The sequence below is a fragment of the Liolophura sinensis genome, chromosome 9, assembly GCF_032854445.1.
Source record: "Liolophura sinensis isolate JHLJ2023 chromosome 9, CUHK_Ljap_v2, whole genome shotgun sequence".
In the NCBI taxonomy this organism is placed as follows: domain Eukaryota; kingdom Metazoa; phylum Mollusca; class Polyplacophora; order Chitonida; family Chitonidae; genus Liolophura; species Liolophura sinensis.
In genome coordinates this window covers 6,444,698-6,459,933 of record NC_088303.1, presented here as the reverse complement: position 1 = coordinate 6,459,933, position 15,236 = coordinate 6,444,698, and the positions used below count along the sequence as shown (strand labels likewise).

Here is a 15,236-nt window from a genome sequence, read left to right as displayed (position 1 = left end):
TACAAACAGCTCACAAATATGAGTTTGTGCTAGACCCATAGGGAAGCTGATCAAATTAATCTGGTAGGTAAATTTTTACAAACGGTCGAACACAACAAAAATACAAATGCACTATACTGATTTCCTATTCGGAAACAATACAGAAAAACATGTATATGTACCTAGCAAAATACCAGGTAAATCACGTGCACTCGTGAGACAGAATTTATCAAATGTCCTTTAAAAGCATAAGATACTACACATTGCAGATAATTGTTCCACAAAAAATGTGGTGAAAACCCTTGGGACATTCACTAAAATTCTTAAGCGGAAAAGTTTATCGGAAAAGTTCGGCCCGCCCATTGACCTTCGATCGCAATAATTTTCTGACATAAATCATAATATATAAGGCAAGTAGGCATATTATTAGGCAGTTTCCATGGAAATTATTGGTGCATATAAATGCAGTCGAGTTTTTCTAAAGTCATTTCTCCTTGAGGCCACCCCGTTAGAATATCCACATTGTGTTCAACTTTATAATAGAGCGGCAATCCAAGGTAAGTAAATGTACATCTGCAAGTAGATTTTTTCAACTCACGTTTTACCCTGATCTCGAGGGCTATAGACTAGAAGACAAACGTGAGGACCTGCTGGTTTTACTTTGCTTTGGCTCAAGTTGAATGCATGACGTGGTCAACATCGACAAAATGAGGCGCTGTATACAGCAGATCATGGATGGAATTGTCCTTTGCCAAACACTGTGTATCTCTCATATTTATTTGATTGGTCTTCTCGCTGTGCTCGAGAATATTTTACTCATACGATGGCGATCAGCATTATGGTGGGAAGAAACAGAGCATATGTGTCTCCCATATGTCCGCCCCCAAACAGGACCCTTCACAATTGTAGGTACAAACCTACACAATAACACACGAGGAGCACGATGGTCTATCACGACAATAGCCTTAATTTGTAAAATCCGGTTTCTATATTTTACAAGTACATATAGTTTTCCCGCTTCATTATGGTCAAGTGTTTGGATGTGCAACTTTCCCAGAATTGTGTTTTGCAAGGCTTGTCAAGACATAATACTATGCAGTATATCTGTTATATTATAATTATGCTATGCATGTACATTATAATATTATAAAGCACGTTGGTCTCTGCGCTATTTTCATGTCAGTTGTTATTAAGCGTGATGGTAACACGGTATTTTAAGTAACTGTAGAAAACTTACGTCGAATGAATGCAGTTAGCACCATTACTCTTTTTTAACCTAATTGTGGTTAAGTCATATTTCTAGAAGGTGTATAAGTTTTCTTATTTGTACAGCGCTTTCTTTACATGTACTGTTGGAATAAAAAAAACTTTGAAGTAAATTAAGAAGACGTCGGATTTCACCGGTTAATTGTGACAATTTGCCAACTATTACACTGCTGTCGCGGCCCTTGTTTTAGTCTCCATGCCTCACATGTAGTCTTTTGTATCAAATAACTAACAAAATGCACTAGGTAATTCAATTTTTTTGGCCAAAATTTGAGTAAATTTCACTTAGATCCGCAAAATGTCATGCAAAGAAAAGATCACACCTTTTTACCTAGGGTTGAAACAATACCGAGAATACACTATAAAAAGTAGATATCACACTCCAAAGTAGTGTTACATGTACCGCCACTCACAAAATTAATCTCTTAACTTTAAAACTTTAAAAAAACTTTAAAACTGAAACATGGTACGTCTATGCCTAAAAGTAATTTTATACAGAAAAACGGCGTTGTGCAGAAAACTAGCTGTCTGGTAATCCACACTCATGGTTCAGACGAAGCCTAGTGGTTCAGCAGTAGAAACATTCGGAAATGTCCAATATATATAATGTGAAAGTATCATATAATACTGGATGCATTTATATGTATCAGAAAATACTGTGCGTATTCGACTTAAATGCATGACTGAATTAACAAGCAAATGCAGTAGACATAAAAGTTGGTAAATATGAGCACAGTGAATCCTGAAATTTGACATCTAACAGATATTCATTAGCATTAGACTGGTTTAGCACAGCGTTTCACCACAGCAAATATTAAAAGTCAAAGTGACAAGATTCGGGTAAAGACAGTGTCTGGAGGCATTAAGACCAGTTGCAGAGAAAAGGGTTACAGTAATATAATTAAAGACTACATAGGGAGTGAACCTGAGCGGTGACGACAGTGTGTTGGCTGGTGAAGTACGGCCTCTTGTTAGTTTACCTCAGCCAGGGTATTGTTCTGAGTGTTCATGATAAATGCCTCAATAGTAGCAATTTACACGCCCCCCCCCCCGCCCCGCCGGCCCAGCACCTTGGCTTAAGCACAACTGGGTAAAAAAAATGTTAACTGTAATTTAATTGATGTAACTGGTTTAGAACTTGAGAATGTGGTTAAAGTGTGGTTAAAGTACACGTAAATTCAGCTCAGTTTGATAAAAAACACATTTTTTTTTCTGTAGAGACGTTTATACAACGTTAACAATTGTCAATATTTTCTTTCTATTTTCAAGTGTTGGCTAAAACAAATTAATCATTTCCACAACACCAGGTGAATAGAGATGAAAATGTAAGTTGTGATACGTTTCCTTTCTTCCTATCCTCTATTAGGATATGAATGCGTTCAGGTACCTGGTTTTCCTGTGTGTCACAGATCTGATCGCAGCCCCAGTACTCTCATCCAGTATTACCACGGGTCTGCTGACTGCACCAATGTCTCCATCCAACATCACCACGGCTAACTTGACCCAGGCAGATCTCCTACAGGGCGCTGTGTTTGGAAATGCCACAAAAGGGCCCGACAACAATGGCGAGAATGAGGAGGGTATGTCGGCAGCCAATGACAATTCACAGAAACTGTTTAAGACTATAGAGTCTCATGTAAATCGAATCTATACCCCGGCCGTGACTCTCATGAACGCTTTTAGTTGCACAACGACAATACTGATGCTCTGGAAAAGCAATATGAAATCCAGTGCGGAGGTGTACATTATGGGTATTGCCTTTGCAAATTTGATATCTGTCATAAACTATATACTTTGGAACTTCAGTCAGTTTGAGGTTTTTGCAACAAACCGGCACTGGCAGATATTTTACAGCTATTATCTGGCGTTTCTGCTTCCTTTTTCATTCGTCGCCTTGATAGCAAACACTTGGATTGTTATGGCCTTTGCTGTCGAACGTTTATTGGCAATTCGATATCCATTTAAAGCTCGGGTTATCTGTAGTAGGTCTCGCGCAGTGAAGGTTGTTATCTGTATATTTTTCTTGGCGTTACTTACAAACGGAACCCGTTTTTTTTCCAAAAGAATACAGGTTGAAATCGATCCGCTCACAAATGAAACGATACATAGAAGGGTATTCACCGAATTTGGCAGAAACTGGCTCGTTATTCGAATACACTATTGTTTTTATGCTATAGCGGGTGTTATTTTACCTGTGTTACTGCTGGGCTTTTTCAATATAGCCATTTTGGTCAACCTTCGCATAGTGCGCAGAAAGCAATTGAGCCTAAAGGAGGGAATCACTGATTCAGACCCCAGCAATAATGTTCAAATACAGCGTGTTCTTATTGCTTACATGTCCGCTTTTTTCGTCTGCAATATCATGTCGGCTACAACAGTCGGAACTGTCGCTATCCACGGATTTGCCGTTTTCAGCAAGTTCAACTTAGAGTTTCAAATTCGAATGCTGATATCAACAATATTGTATATTCTCAATCCCTCCGTTAACTTTATTGCTTATGTGTGCTGCAATAACATCTACCGTACGACTGTTAAGCGCTGTCTCTTTGGCCTGATTTGCTGTGGAAGGAAGCGTCCATTCGAGAGCTCCAAGGGTCCAGCCGTAAGTGATCGTATAAACACCATTACCACCCCCATGCAAAATTCTCAGGAATAAATTATGATTGGTTCATGTTACCCGCCCGTTTACCGTTTACCATGCTTATCATCATGTTTATTGTTTGTAAACTATAAAGAATTTCCGTTCGGCAAATCGATATCAGAGACTTCTATGTACAACGCTGTCTCAGAGCCTTTTTAAGTCAGTCGTTTTACAACCTTGTGATGTGTTATTGTCTTTAGCAAATTATTTCTGTATTGCATTGCTATACATGCCTAATGGGTGAATGTACAACCTTAATAAACCAAGATGAGTAAAACGTGATGAAATTAGCCTTTGTCTTTAAAAAACAGAGGGGTTAGCTTTGACATCTGTTTGGAAAACTGCCTCCGTCGGCCGATGTTGCAGATAACATAACATTTATCAAGTGTTGATTTATTGTGATCTTGCTCTGAACGAACGAGCTTCATGTACCCCTGATGTTTTGGGTACAGATTTATTTATTTAATTGATTGCAGTTTTACCTATACCTATTTTACCTCTATGACGGCGGCCAGCGGTATGGTCTATACGAAATGTCAAAATGAGTAAATTTTATTTACATATCTTTCACCGAAGCCTGACTTTTAATGCCTCCCGTCGTCACAAAGGCTTAGTTGAACTACACAACGATGTACGGTTTAGGTAAAACATATAGCCCTGAATGTAGCTTTATACTTGAATCGCTGGTGTGGAACGATATAAAGGAATGTATAGCAGATATAGCGGGGTATATAAACTCTGTCAAAAAAGAAACGCAACCCCTGTCCTCGGATATCAAAAATTCGTTCGAATAAAGTTATTGCTTCCAAACTAAATTTTAGCCAGCCCAACGTTACACCAACCACGTGTTACAGCCTCACCTTCTCCCGATTATTGACCGACAGACACAGCTTTTTCAACAGGACAACGCCAGGTCTCATACTGCACGTGCAACAATGAACTTTCTGCAGGGTTCCAACGTCAATGTCTTGCCGTGGCCCTCTAAATCACCAGACCTCAACCCTATTGAACACCTGTGGGATACTCTGGATCGACACGTGCGTCAACGTCAGCCACCGCCACAGACGCTTCAACAGCTCGCCGTTGCGTTACAGGAGGAGTGGAGGGCCATTCCCCAGGAGAGAATCTGGCGTCGTATCCGTTCTTGTCCAAGGAGATGCCGTGCAGTGATTGCAGCTCGTGGTGGTCATACGAGATACTGCGGAAGACGCCCCCTGGTGAGCAACTGGTGTCTGTGAGATGACTTTTGAAAAGATCGTTTTAAACATGACCATCTCGATTATTATTCTGCCAAATTTCTGACTTCTGTCTTCAATAAGAAAAAAGTTGTGCCGTCCTAAAACTAAATATTAAAATCTCTAAAATACGGGGTTTGCGTTTCTTTTTTGACAGAGTTTATATCACCTTGTACTACTCTCCTTATGCAAATGACCGTAGCCATAAATCTACTCCACCTCTGCTGAAAAGCCTGCACATCTCGCAAACGGTGACGTAAACATAGCTATTTGTCATTATCCTGGCCGACCAATGGAAACGACTCTACTATCTCCTGGCAGGAAATCGAAACAGTAAATGACAGTTGACATGTGCAGACACCTATAGCTCTATATACGACAGCAATGCGATTCGGTGGCCACGCCAAGGAAATGGAAACATTATGTGGATTTCAAGGTTTACTGTAGAATTTGTTTAGCACAGCTAGTATCCACAGTGAATAATCGTGTGGTGACAGCCCAAAGGCGTGATTTGAGGACGAGAAGTTAGACTTCTAAGGAGCTCCTGGACGCTTTCCACTTCGCCTTCCCTGACGTTGTTTTGGTAAAAGGAGAGGGCTATGTCTGCTTGCCATGTTCCGTGAGATTAAATAAATTAGAAAAGGCTATACGGAAAGAGGAAGCCTGCAAACGAGAGAGAGAGTGGGGGGGGGGGGAGGGGGGGGAGGGTAGTTACAGGGATATTAAATAGCAATGGGAAACAAACAAACAGAGAGTGCCTCGAATGGCCGTCGGAAGTCCATCTCCCCGCATTAAGAAGGGGTTTAGAGCCATGCCCCCACGACAGAGAAAGAATATGTTTCAACCACTTCTGCTCCAGTACTACAACCTGTTATTGTAAGTTAGACGAATTTTTTTTCTTAAATACAATTACTTACAACCCTTTATGACAAACAGGGGCCTCGGCTTCTCTGCTAAATTCCTCGCGTTCGGGTTCTTCGGTCGACATCTTACTTTTTCCAGTTCTTGCTTGATGATGAATATTAATGAAGACACAACCCCGACTTCAACCAATGAAAATTTGTAGTCTTCCGCGAAGGGTTTTTTTTTTGTACGGAGCATCCATTGGCTAACACTGATTACATCACTATCCAATGAATACGAAAGTGATAGGTATTTCTACAGACCGAAAACCGGTAGGTTAAGACGGTCTGGTTTAGAGAGACTAACCTGGTACATACTAGCTCTGTTCGCGTTATCACCGCTTGAAAATAATCTTGATGAACAGAAGAACTGGAAGAAAGTCTTCTGGAGGATTTTCACCTCTTCTGGGATAATTGCGGAAGACCTGCGACAGAATTGCTAAAATTAAGTAGGCGGAAGATATATTCGGGAGGAAGAAAAGGACAAATCGTGTGGGCCTCAACTGGGTACAATTTCAGGGTTCACGTGATCCTATTCTGTATCAGGTAACATTGAATGGTCTCAGTCAGGTGTGCTGGATGGCTCAGAACTCACATATATTCTGTAACAGTGTCCCATAAAAGCCTAGACGAATATTTCCGGAAAACACACACGACGCATGGTCAGGTAGACAGGTATACTGTATCCCGAAAGTAAATGGACGCAATAACAACCCAGAGACTGTTTGTCACCATCGTTGTCATGGCTGTCTGTGGACTAGTGTGGAAGTACAATGAGATATCGGGTAAGTGCTGAACAGAAGTAAGACGTTTCATATGCGCTAACTGGAAATATAATGTGATTTCATAATGGGTATCACGATATGATTCGGAAAGTACGGTGTGATATCGCGTAAGTATTGACTGAGATCGCTACACTGTAGACATCTTGCATAAAAAGAATGTGGCAGTTTTTAAACGCGTATTTATTTATTTATTTATTTGATTGGTGTTTAACGCTGTACTCAAGAATATTTCACTTATACGACGGCGGCCAGCATTATGGTGGGTGGAAACCGGGCACAGCCCGGGGGGAAACCCACGACCGTCCGCAGGTTGGTGGAAGACCTTCCCACGTACGGCCGGAGAGGAAGCCAGCTGGACTTGAACTCACAGCGACCGAATTTGTGAAAGACTCCTGGGTCATTACGCTGCGCTAGCGCGTTAACTAACTGAGCCACGGAGGCCCCCAAACGCATATTGACGATGTAATTTTTCCAATATAAGGCTTGGCAAAATGCGAACATAAACTATACACCGCAGGAAGCGATAATTTTGTACTTTTGTAGGAAACCATCAATCCTTTTTGGTTTTAGATATCACTTTCATATATTTGTATATTTTAGAAGGTGTGTAGCTCCTCTTAAAAGTGTCAAAGAATAAAATTCGCAAATGGTGCTATTGAATGATTTCTTAAATACATGAACATAGTTTTATTCATAATTTTTTTAACGTTTTAACCGTGATCGGGTTTATGGACGGAACAGACAGGACAAGTGTCCTTAGCCATGTGCCTGGAGGTCGTACTCTGATCAGTAAGAGCTGGATTCGAACACGGGACCTAGCGCATTGGCCAACAGCCTGTTAGTCGTAGCGAACAAGCGTTTTAAGTGTTTTTTTTATAGCTAACCAAGGCCTTGAAACCAGTTTTATGCAAGTGATACCTCTTCGTCTTTTTCAAAATGTAAAGTTAAGATATTTCCTGTATAGACACAATGTCCATCCGTATGCCCATTACTGAACGCAAACATGTGTATATGTCTTGTTAAAATGTTAAAAATCCAGTTAATTCCGTGGCCAAATTCTCACCTAACCGCACAAGTCATAGAGCTGATTATATGTTATGAGACAGGGGATACTTGAAATAGTTTCTTAATGCTTGTACAAGCCACTGACCTTCCTCCCAGGCAACGTTTATTCTCGACCTTTGTGAGATTCAGAAAGTGTTCGTCCGCCGTTGCCGTAGCTGCCGACTATTCTGCTATTTTCGTGTCAATAGGTGAAGGGCGTCATGGCTTACTGACCTGTTGAACTCCCAAGTAAACGAAGGAAATACCTGCTTGATCACCAATACAGCAACGGAATTATGTTTTTCTCCTATTTTACAGCTAACAAAGTAAAATGTGAACACCTCCTGTCGATATGATCGCTGGAGTCTATGTTACATGTAACTGTCCTATACCTAATGTATTATTATTATTATTATTATTATTAAACTGTTAAATGTATCATTGACTTCTCTTACGTATTTTTTCAATACTCTTCTTCAAATTCGAAAGCTGTTCGTCCTATGCTATCCTATATTGTCCGGAAAAAACGAACACAGTACATGGCATCAGTAATCTTGTGTATTTAAGCAGAAACATAAACTAAAGTATATGTTGCATGTTTTACAATATAATATAATGTTAGCATGACATTCTTGAGTATTTTAGTAACAGAGTGATGTTCGTTACATAGAATGTTTTTTAAGTATTTTCTACACGCATGTATTTTAAAAATAACTACGGAGCTTAGCTTTCAGTTGTCGTCATTATAAGTTCACACATTGTTCATATTACTGAACAGGTCAGTTCTCTAGACATCAATCGACTTCTTCTGGTCTATTACAGTCACATCGTCAAATGCCGCACTGACCAAGTTAAAGGTAAGTGATACACCATATCGTAAAATATAGATTACTTTCTCTTAGTTCAAATATTTTCTATACGAGTTAAATTCTTCAAACGGTAATGTTAATGAGTGTTAATATAGTTTGTTTGAGGATGGCACAAGCTATTCGCTGTGGTAACTGAGTAGAAGTGTCTGTCTGTGTAAACAAAACGTGTTTCTTCATGATAACATCGTGATATTGTTTCGAGTATATAGCAGATTGTATAGATGTAAACCTAAGTCAACTGCATGTAGGCAAAATGAACAAGAACACAAGTTCTACATATACTGCCTGCATGTAAGTATCTGCACTGACCATCAGATAACGTTATTCCTTCCTTCTTTTGTCTTGTCTCCGGGGATGATCTCCGTTATGGCCAATAAAGGCATGAATATGTGGACTAACCGTATGCAGTCCTGTTGTTATGTGCCATCATCCTCTCGGGTCGCTGGACACTGACAGCACACATTGGCGATGAATTTCATGTCGTTGTCCTCCATAAGTTCGGAGACAAACCTGTCACACTTATGTAAGGACCAACCATGATTCCCGGCAGCATCCATCTTTAATTGAGCTACAAAATCGCGAGATGTTCTTAGTGGATTAATTTACCGCACCATTTCACTGTTCCTCTGTCAATGGAGGCCATCTTTTTGGCGGCGTTTATATGTCTGTGTGTAACCTCATTCAGCAAATTTTTGCTCCCAAACGATTCTTCGCTATTACGAGATATAGGACAGAACTACTAAAGTGTACGGCTGGGTGACGCACCCTAGGCGGGACAAACATACCCTGTGTACATGTAATTATATTCAAGTTTGGTAATTGCTTAAGGGCCACGAGAAATGAAGTTTTGTATCGGATGTCATGCCCAGAACACTGACTGTTTCCCCGATATCGATGAAAACAGCTTTTCTCTTACGTCTTACCAGCTTTCTTTTATATTTATATAGTATTTCTTACATATTACTGTGAGGACTGGCGTTTTATGTGGTTTGGAGAAAGGGTCTGGTGATTATCGACGTGTGACGCTCCCTCAAGGCGTACGAGTGTTACATGAATGATTGACTTCACGCTTAGATTGCTTATGTGGGTTTGTGGTTTGCAATCTCAGATAGCATTTTAATTTTTGAAAGCATGGATGGATAAATTTGGGCTCTTTAGGACACGAATTACTTGTGTTTTAATGTCTGCATTTCTAGGGTTGGAGGTCGAATTACGGGCAACTAGATATATTTTTGTATATCAAAAACTGTGTAACAGCCTATTGATTAGATTACCCGTTGCTCTCATTGCAGATTACAGGTAGCAAGTCTATCATCCTATTGCAAGAAGCGGAAATGCAACGGCGAAAATCTCACATTGAGAACGTTTGTTCTTCTAAAAAAGCCCTCATTCATGTCCATACAGATTCAAGAAGCAAATTGCTTATTAACAGACGAAGAAAGATTTCTATGTGTTACGTGGCTAAGGCAGGTTGCACCTTCTGGAAACGGATATTCCTTAAACTGCAGGAAAATCAACCCGAAAGGCCTGATCAGTTTTGGTTCAGTGTTCATAAGAAATTTGTTCACAATAGTGTCATCGACAACCTGCAAGCGATGACATTTGACCAGTCTTTTCAATTTTTGAAGTCTTCGAAGAAAATACTTTTTGTTCGCAACCCCTTTTCTCGCCTATTTTCGGCCTACTTGGACAAGTTTGTCCTGTCCGACGGTTGGAATCCAATCGGTACAATACTCATCCGAAAACTAAGACCAAATCCTGGGCCTGTGTCGCTCAAATGTGGTCACGACATCACATTTAATGAGTTTTTGAAATTTGTTTGGACTTTCCGTAACAGTTCCTCGGAAGGTTTTGCTGAGCACTGGCTTCCGGCTTCGAAACTCTGCAATCCGTGTTCGATTGACTTTGATTATGTCGGGAAGCAAGAAACCTTTGGGGCAGATCTGGATTTCGTATTAACACAGCTAAAGCTTCGGGACGAACTTTCGGTCAATGTCACCAAAGACTCTGTGGCATTGACATCCATGGCCCAGTCGACGAGTCTCATGTGGACCAATTTGCTCAATTCAGACATACAGTGTCAAACCGCAGTTGATAAACTGTCCAGATTGTGGAACGCTTTTGTAGCCCAAGGCTTTTTGCCTTCTGGAGTTATTTTGCCTTGGCGTAACCACAAAACAGTTAGCATGTCCGAGTTTCTTAGTTTTGTTCAGCGTACCTACAAGAAACAGAACCTGACAGAGAAAACATTCATACACAGACGACGGGATGCTCTCCTGGCCGCTTACAACTCTATCCCGGCACAAACGCTAGACAACATTAGATACATGTTCTCAATGGACTTCGCTTTATTCGATTACAGCATCTGGCCTTAAGATATCTTCTGTGGAGAAACAGTCATAATCTGTGAACTCTATGTTCAATTGTCCTAGTAACAGAGCTTAGGGGCAGTATTGTAGACTTTATGTAATCGATGTGCGACGTTTCTTGGCAATATGATCATAATGGTTCGGCCTAAGGTAATTATTCTTTTGGATTTAGTTAGCTACAAATGTCTCCAAATCCACAGCTCACCGTCTCACAAACCCACCAGATCCACAACTTACCATCTTATCACCTCACCAACGAACAAACTCACCACCTCTCGAACTTATCATCTCACAAACCTACCAAAGCAACTACTTACAATCTTATCAGCTCACCGTCGAACAAACTCACCACCTCTCGAACTTATCACCTCGCAAACCTACCACCATCACACGTTAATTATCAATTCACCACCGAACACACTCACCACCTTTTCGAACTTACCACCCCAAACACCTACCAGCTCCACAACTTACCACTTTATCACCTCATCACCGAACAAACTTGTCACCTCTCGAACTTACCACCTCAAACCTACCAGCTTCAAAACTTATCAATCACCTCACCAACTCCCCACCTCTTCAACTTACCATCCCACCAACGTATCGCCTCACAAGTTATAACCTTATCAACCCACCACCTCATCATCTAACCAACTTATCACCTTACCAACTAACCATCTCACTACCCACCATCTCATAACCTCACCAACTAACCAACTTACCACCTCATCAACGAAGTACCTCACCACCTCCCCGGGTCATCACCTCATCAACCAACCAACTTATGACCTTAACAACTAACCACCTAACTACCTCATCACTTCATCAACTCACTGTCTCTCTAACTTGCCAATTCTCCATCAGACCAATCAATTTACCAGCTAACCACTTCATTAACTCACCACTTCATTTATAACCCACCTGAGAAAATTGGAATGTTCAGAAAGATAAGTGAGAAAACGAGATTTCTGGAAAACTGGAAAGAGAAAAACAGATGTGTCGGATACTTGAGTGGAGAAAAAAAGATGTAACAGACTGGAGTGGGAAAATACAAATGTTTCAGAAGCTGGAGTAAAAAATGTAGAAAAAAATCATAGAAAAGGGACTTTTCAGTTACAGATCAGATACAGTATGGGTATCGTTGCACATGTATAGCCAAATCGAAATGCCCAGTGTTCAGTTCGGTCAATTTGATGCCAGTTTGGATCTTCAAGTCCTTTAGGGATTTAAAGATAAAGTATGCTGTGAACTAAAATGTACTAATGGAAAAAAGTAACTGTGCATCACAGAAAATGGGACAAAACAAAAGATGTTTGAAAAGTTATAAACCTAACCGTCAATAAACATTTAGCCAAGCATTTTTCATGAAATGTCATGTCACGTATCGCGCGTGGCACGTGCACTTCGTGTATAATGACATGACTCACATTCTGCATGATGTTTGACACATGAAGTTCACATACCTGATTTCGAAAATTGAAGAACTGTTGATTATTCTTTAGCCTCTAAATGTTGTGGAAAACACGTTAACTTCAACATAAACTGTGCGTACAACATGCCACGGCTTACAGCAAATCAGCGTCTCCGCGCTGTCGGTATGCTGGAGACTGGAATGGCCCAGAATGAAGTTGCCAGACATTTTGGTGTCCATCGAAACACGATATCCTCTCTAGAAATGGGAGAATACAGAATGGGAACACGAGAGATTTGCCCCGGTCCGGCCGTCCACGTGTGACGTCACGTCAGCAAGACAACCATATTCGGCTGACCCATCCAAGGAATCGATTCCAGAGTTCCAGTTTGACTGCTTGGACCATTCCTGGCTTACGCCCAATCAGTTCCAGGACTGTACGGAACCGACTGCGGGAGCGCAACATCCGGCCCAGACGTCCTGCCATACGTCCGATTTTGCTCCAACGTCACCGACAGGCACGTCTTGTCTGGTGCAGACACCATCTACGGTACAGGAGACAAGATTGGGATGGTGTTCTGTTCACTGACGAGTCGAGATTTCATCTGGACGGCTCAGATGGCAGGGCAAGGGTGAACAGACGTCCTGGTGAACAGTATGCTGACGCGTGCGTTGTTCAACGTCGAGCGTTTGGTGGCGGCAGCGTTATGGTATGGGGAGGCATCACATCTCATGGGCGGACCCAACTTGTCATTGTGAATGGCAATCTGACAGCCCTGCGATACAGGGACGAGATCATTCTGCATCATGTGCAAGCGTTCATTCAAGGACATGGACGTAACATCACACTTCAGCAAGATAATGCCCGTCCACATGTCGCTCGTGTTGTGACGGATTTCTTGAGACAGCACAACATTCCGGTACTTCCTTGGCCAGCAGTTTCTCCTGACCTGTCCCCTATCGAGCACGCATGGGATGAATTGGAACGGCGATTACGTCAGGGCCCGAATCAGCCATTGACGTTAGCTGATTTGGGACAAATGTTGCTTCAGACATGGAACAACATTCCCCAAGCTTTCTCCACTCGCTTAGTGTCGTCTATGCGTCGTCATTGTCAAGCCTGCATCAACGCCAATGGTGGACACACACGATATTGAGTTTGTGAACTGACTTTTGACACCACATCTCTTCGAGGGCGTGTCATGATGCCTAGTGTCAAATCCTAAAGATTTCGAGATTATCCTGTCAACAGTTAAACAGTGATTAAACAGAATACCAAATATCATATTCTTATTTTAATTCATTAAAACATGGCATAACTGCAGATGATGCACAGTTACTTTATTCCAGTAGTATATTTAACTTGCACAGGAATTGTGGCGATATTTTGATCGTGGTCATTCTTGTCGATTGACCCCGAGTAAAATCTAGCAAGCAGTTTGCAGTCACGCCTGAACTACCCACTCTTACCCACTCCAGTATTTTCGCGGTATTCAGGTTATTCCATAAATCAAAAGCGTTCAAGGGCCAAAATGTGCATACGATTTACGCCCCAGTGACACGTAACAACTTACACCCCAGTGACACCCAGTGACACCTAACAACTTACACCCCAGTCACACCTAACGATTTACGCCCCAGTCACACCTGACGATTTACGCCCCAGTTACACCTAACAACTTACACCACAGTCACACCTAACAACTTACACCCCTGTCATCCCTAACGATTTACGTCCCAATCACACCTAACCATTTACACCCCAGTCACACCTAACCATTTACGACCCAGTTACACCTAACAACTTTCACCCCAGTCACACCTAACGATTTACACCCCAGTCACACCTAACCATTTACGCCCCACTTACACCTGAGGTACGGTAGCAGGGGGAATTTATGCACTCAGAGTTCGCTTGTAGGTGGTTATGTAACTCCAGTGCGACTGTGCTTGATTAAGATCTTTCGCAAAGCAGGTACCTATAGCTCATCCGATAAATTCAGGATAGTAAACACTTAGGTAGATAGCAGCTGATAGCGGCTGGGTTTTGTGCATGATAAAAGGCACATGTTACCGTAAAGACCACCTAGCCATCACTTTACTTGTCTTCGGACTCTCCTCCACTTATCACGCGATCAATCAAACATTTACGAGGATTTTCCTCGATTTTTCTCTAGCAGGTTGTCTTCTCTAGTGTTAAATGTAAGTGTCACTGATCTTTGCATTTTACAGGCTAACTAGGCCTACTTAGTAGGCCTATATTTTACAAGACAGTTAGGATGTGGATGTGGCTGTAAAACTAATTTTCATGTTCACAGCTTACAAAACGAGGAATGAATATGACATGGATAAATGCATTCGGCATAATACATATTTATATGTTACTATATTCATAAATATTCATCAGCTATTCATAAAACTCACAGGAAGCGCTGACAATTCACTTGTATAAAATATTAATATTTTATATAAAACACACTAAATTGGAACTGTTCAGTGCAATCCTCAGTACACCGTAATGCGCAAACACTGACGTGGGTCACCCTCTGCAGCCTGGGGAATCTATAAATAGGGGAATACAGTAACTATTTTCACATCAGTCCCAAAATCGGCATACAAATCGGCAAAATGGCCATTTCAAAGTGAATGGGAGGTAACTATTCCATATCATATTATAAAAGTTATCTCCCATGGTACATACTCCGCACTTTCACCATCCGTTTACACGGTAAATT

General features: G+C 41.3%; 1 protein-coding gene across 1 annotated transcript; it reads left to right on the top strand.

Moving 5' to 3' along the window:
* Positions 1-2,614: 2,614 nt before the first annotated feature.
* On the top strand, positions 2,615-11,096 carry LOC135475062 (carbohydrate sulfotransferase 11-like). Its single transcript, XM_064754805.1, has 2 exons — positions 2,615-2,881; positions 10,014-11,096. The coding sequence occupies exons 1-2, from the start codon at positions 2,615-2,617 to the stop codon at positions 11,094-11,096; spliced, it is 1,350 nt and encodes a 449-aa protein (XP_064610875.1).
* The last annotated feature ends 4,140 nt before the right edge of the window (positions 11,097-15,236 follow it).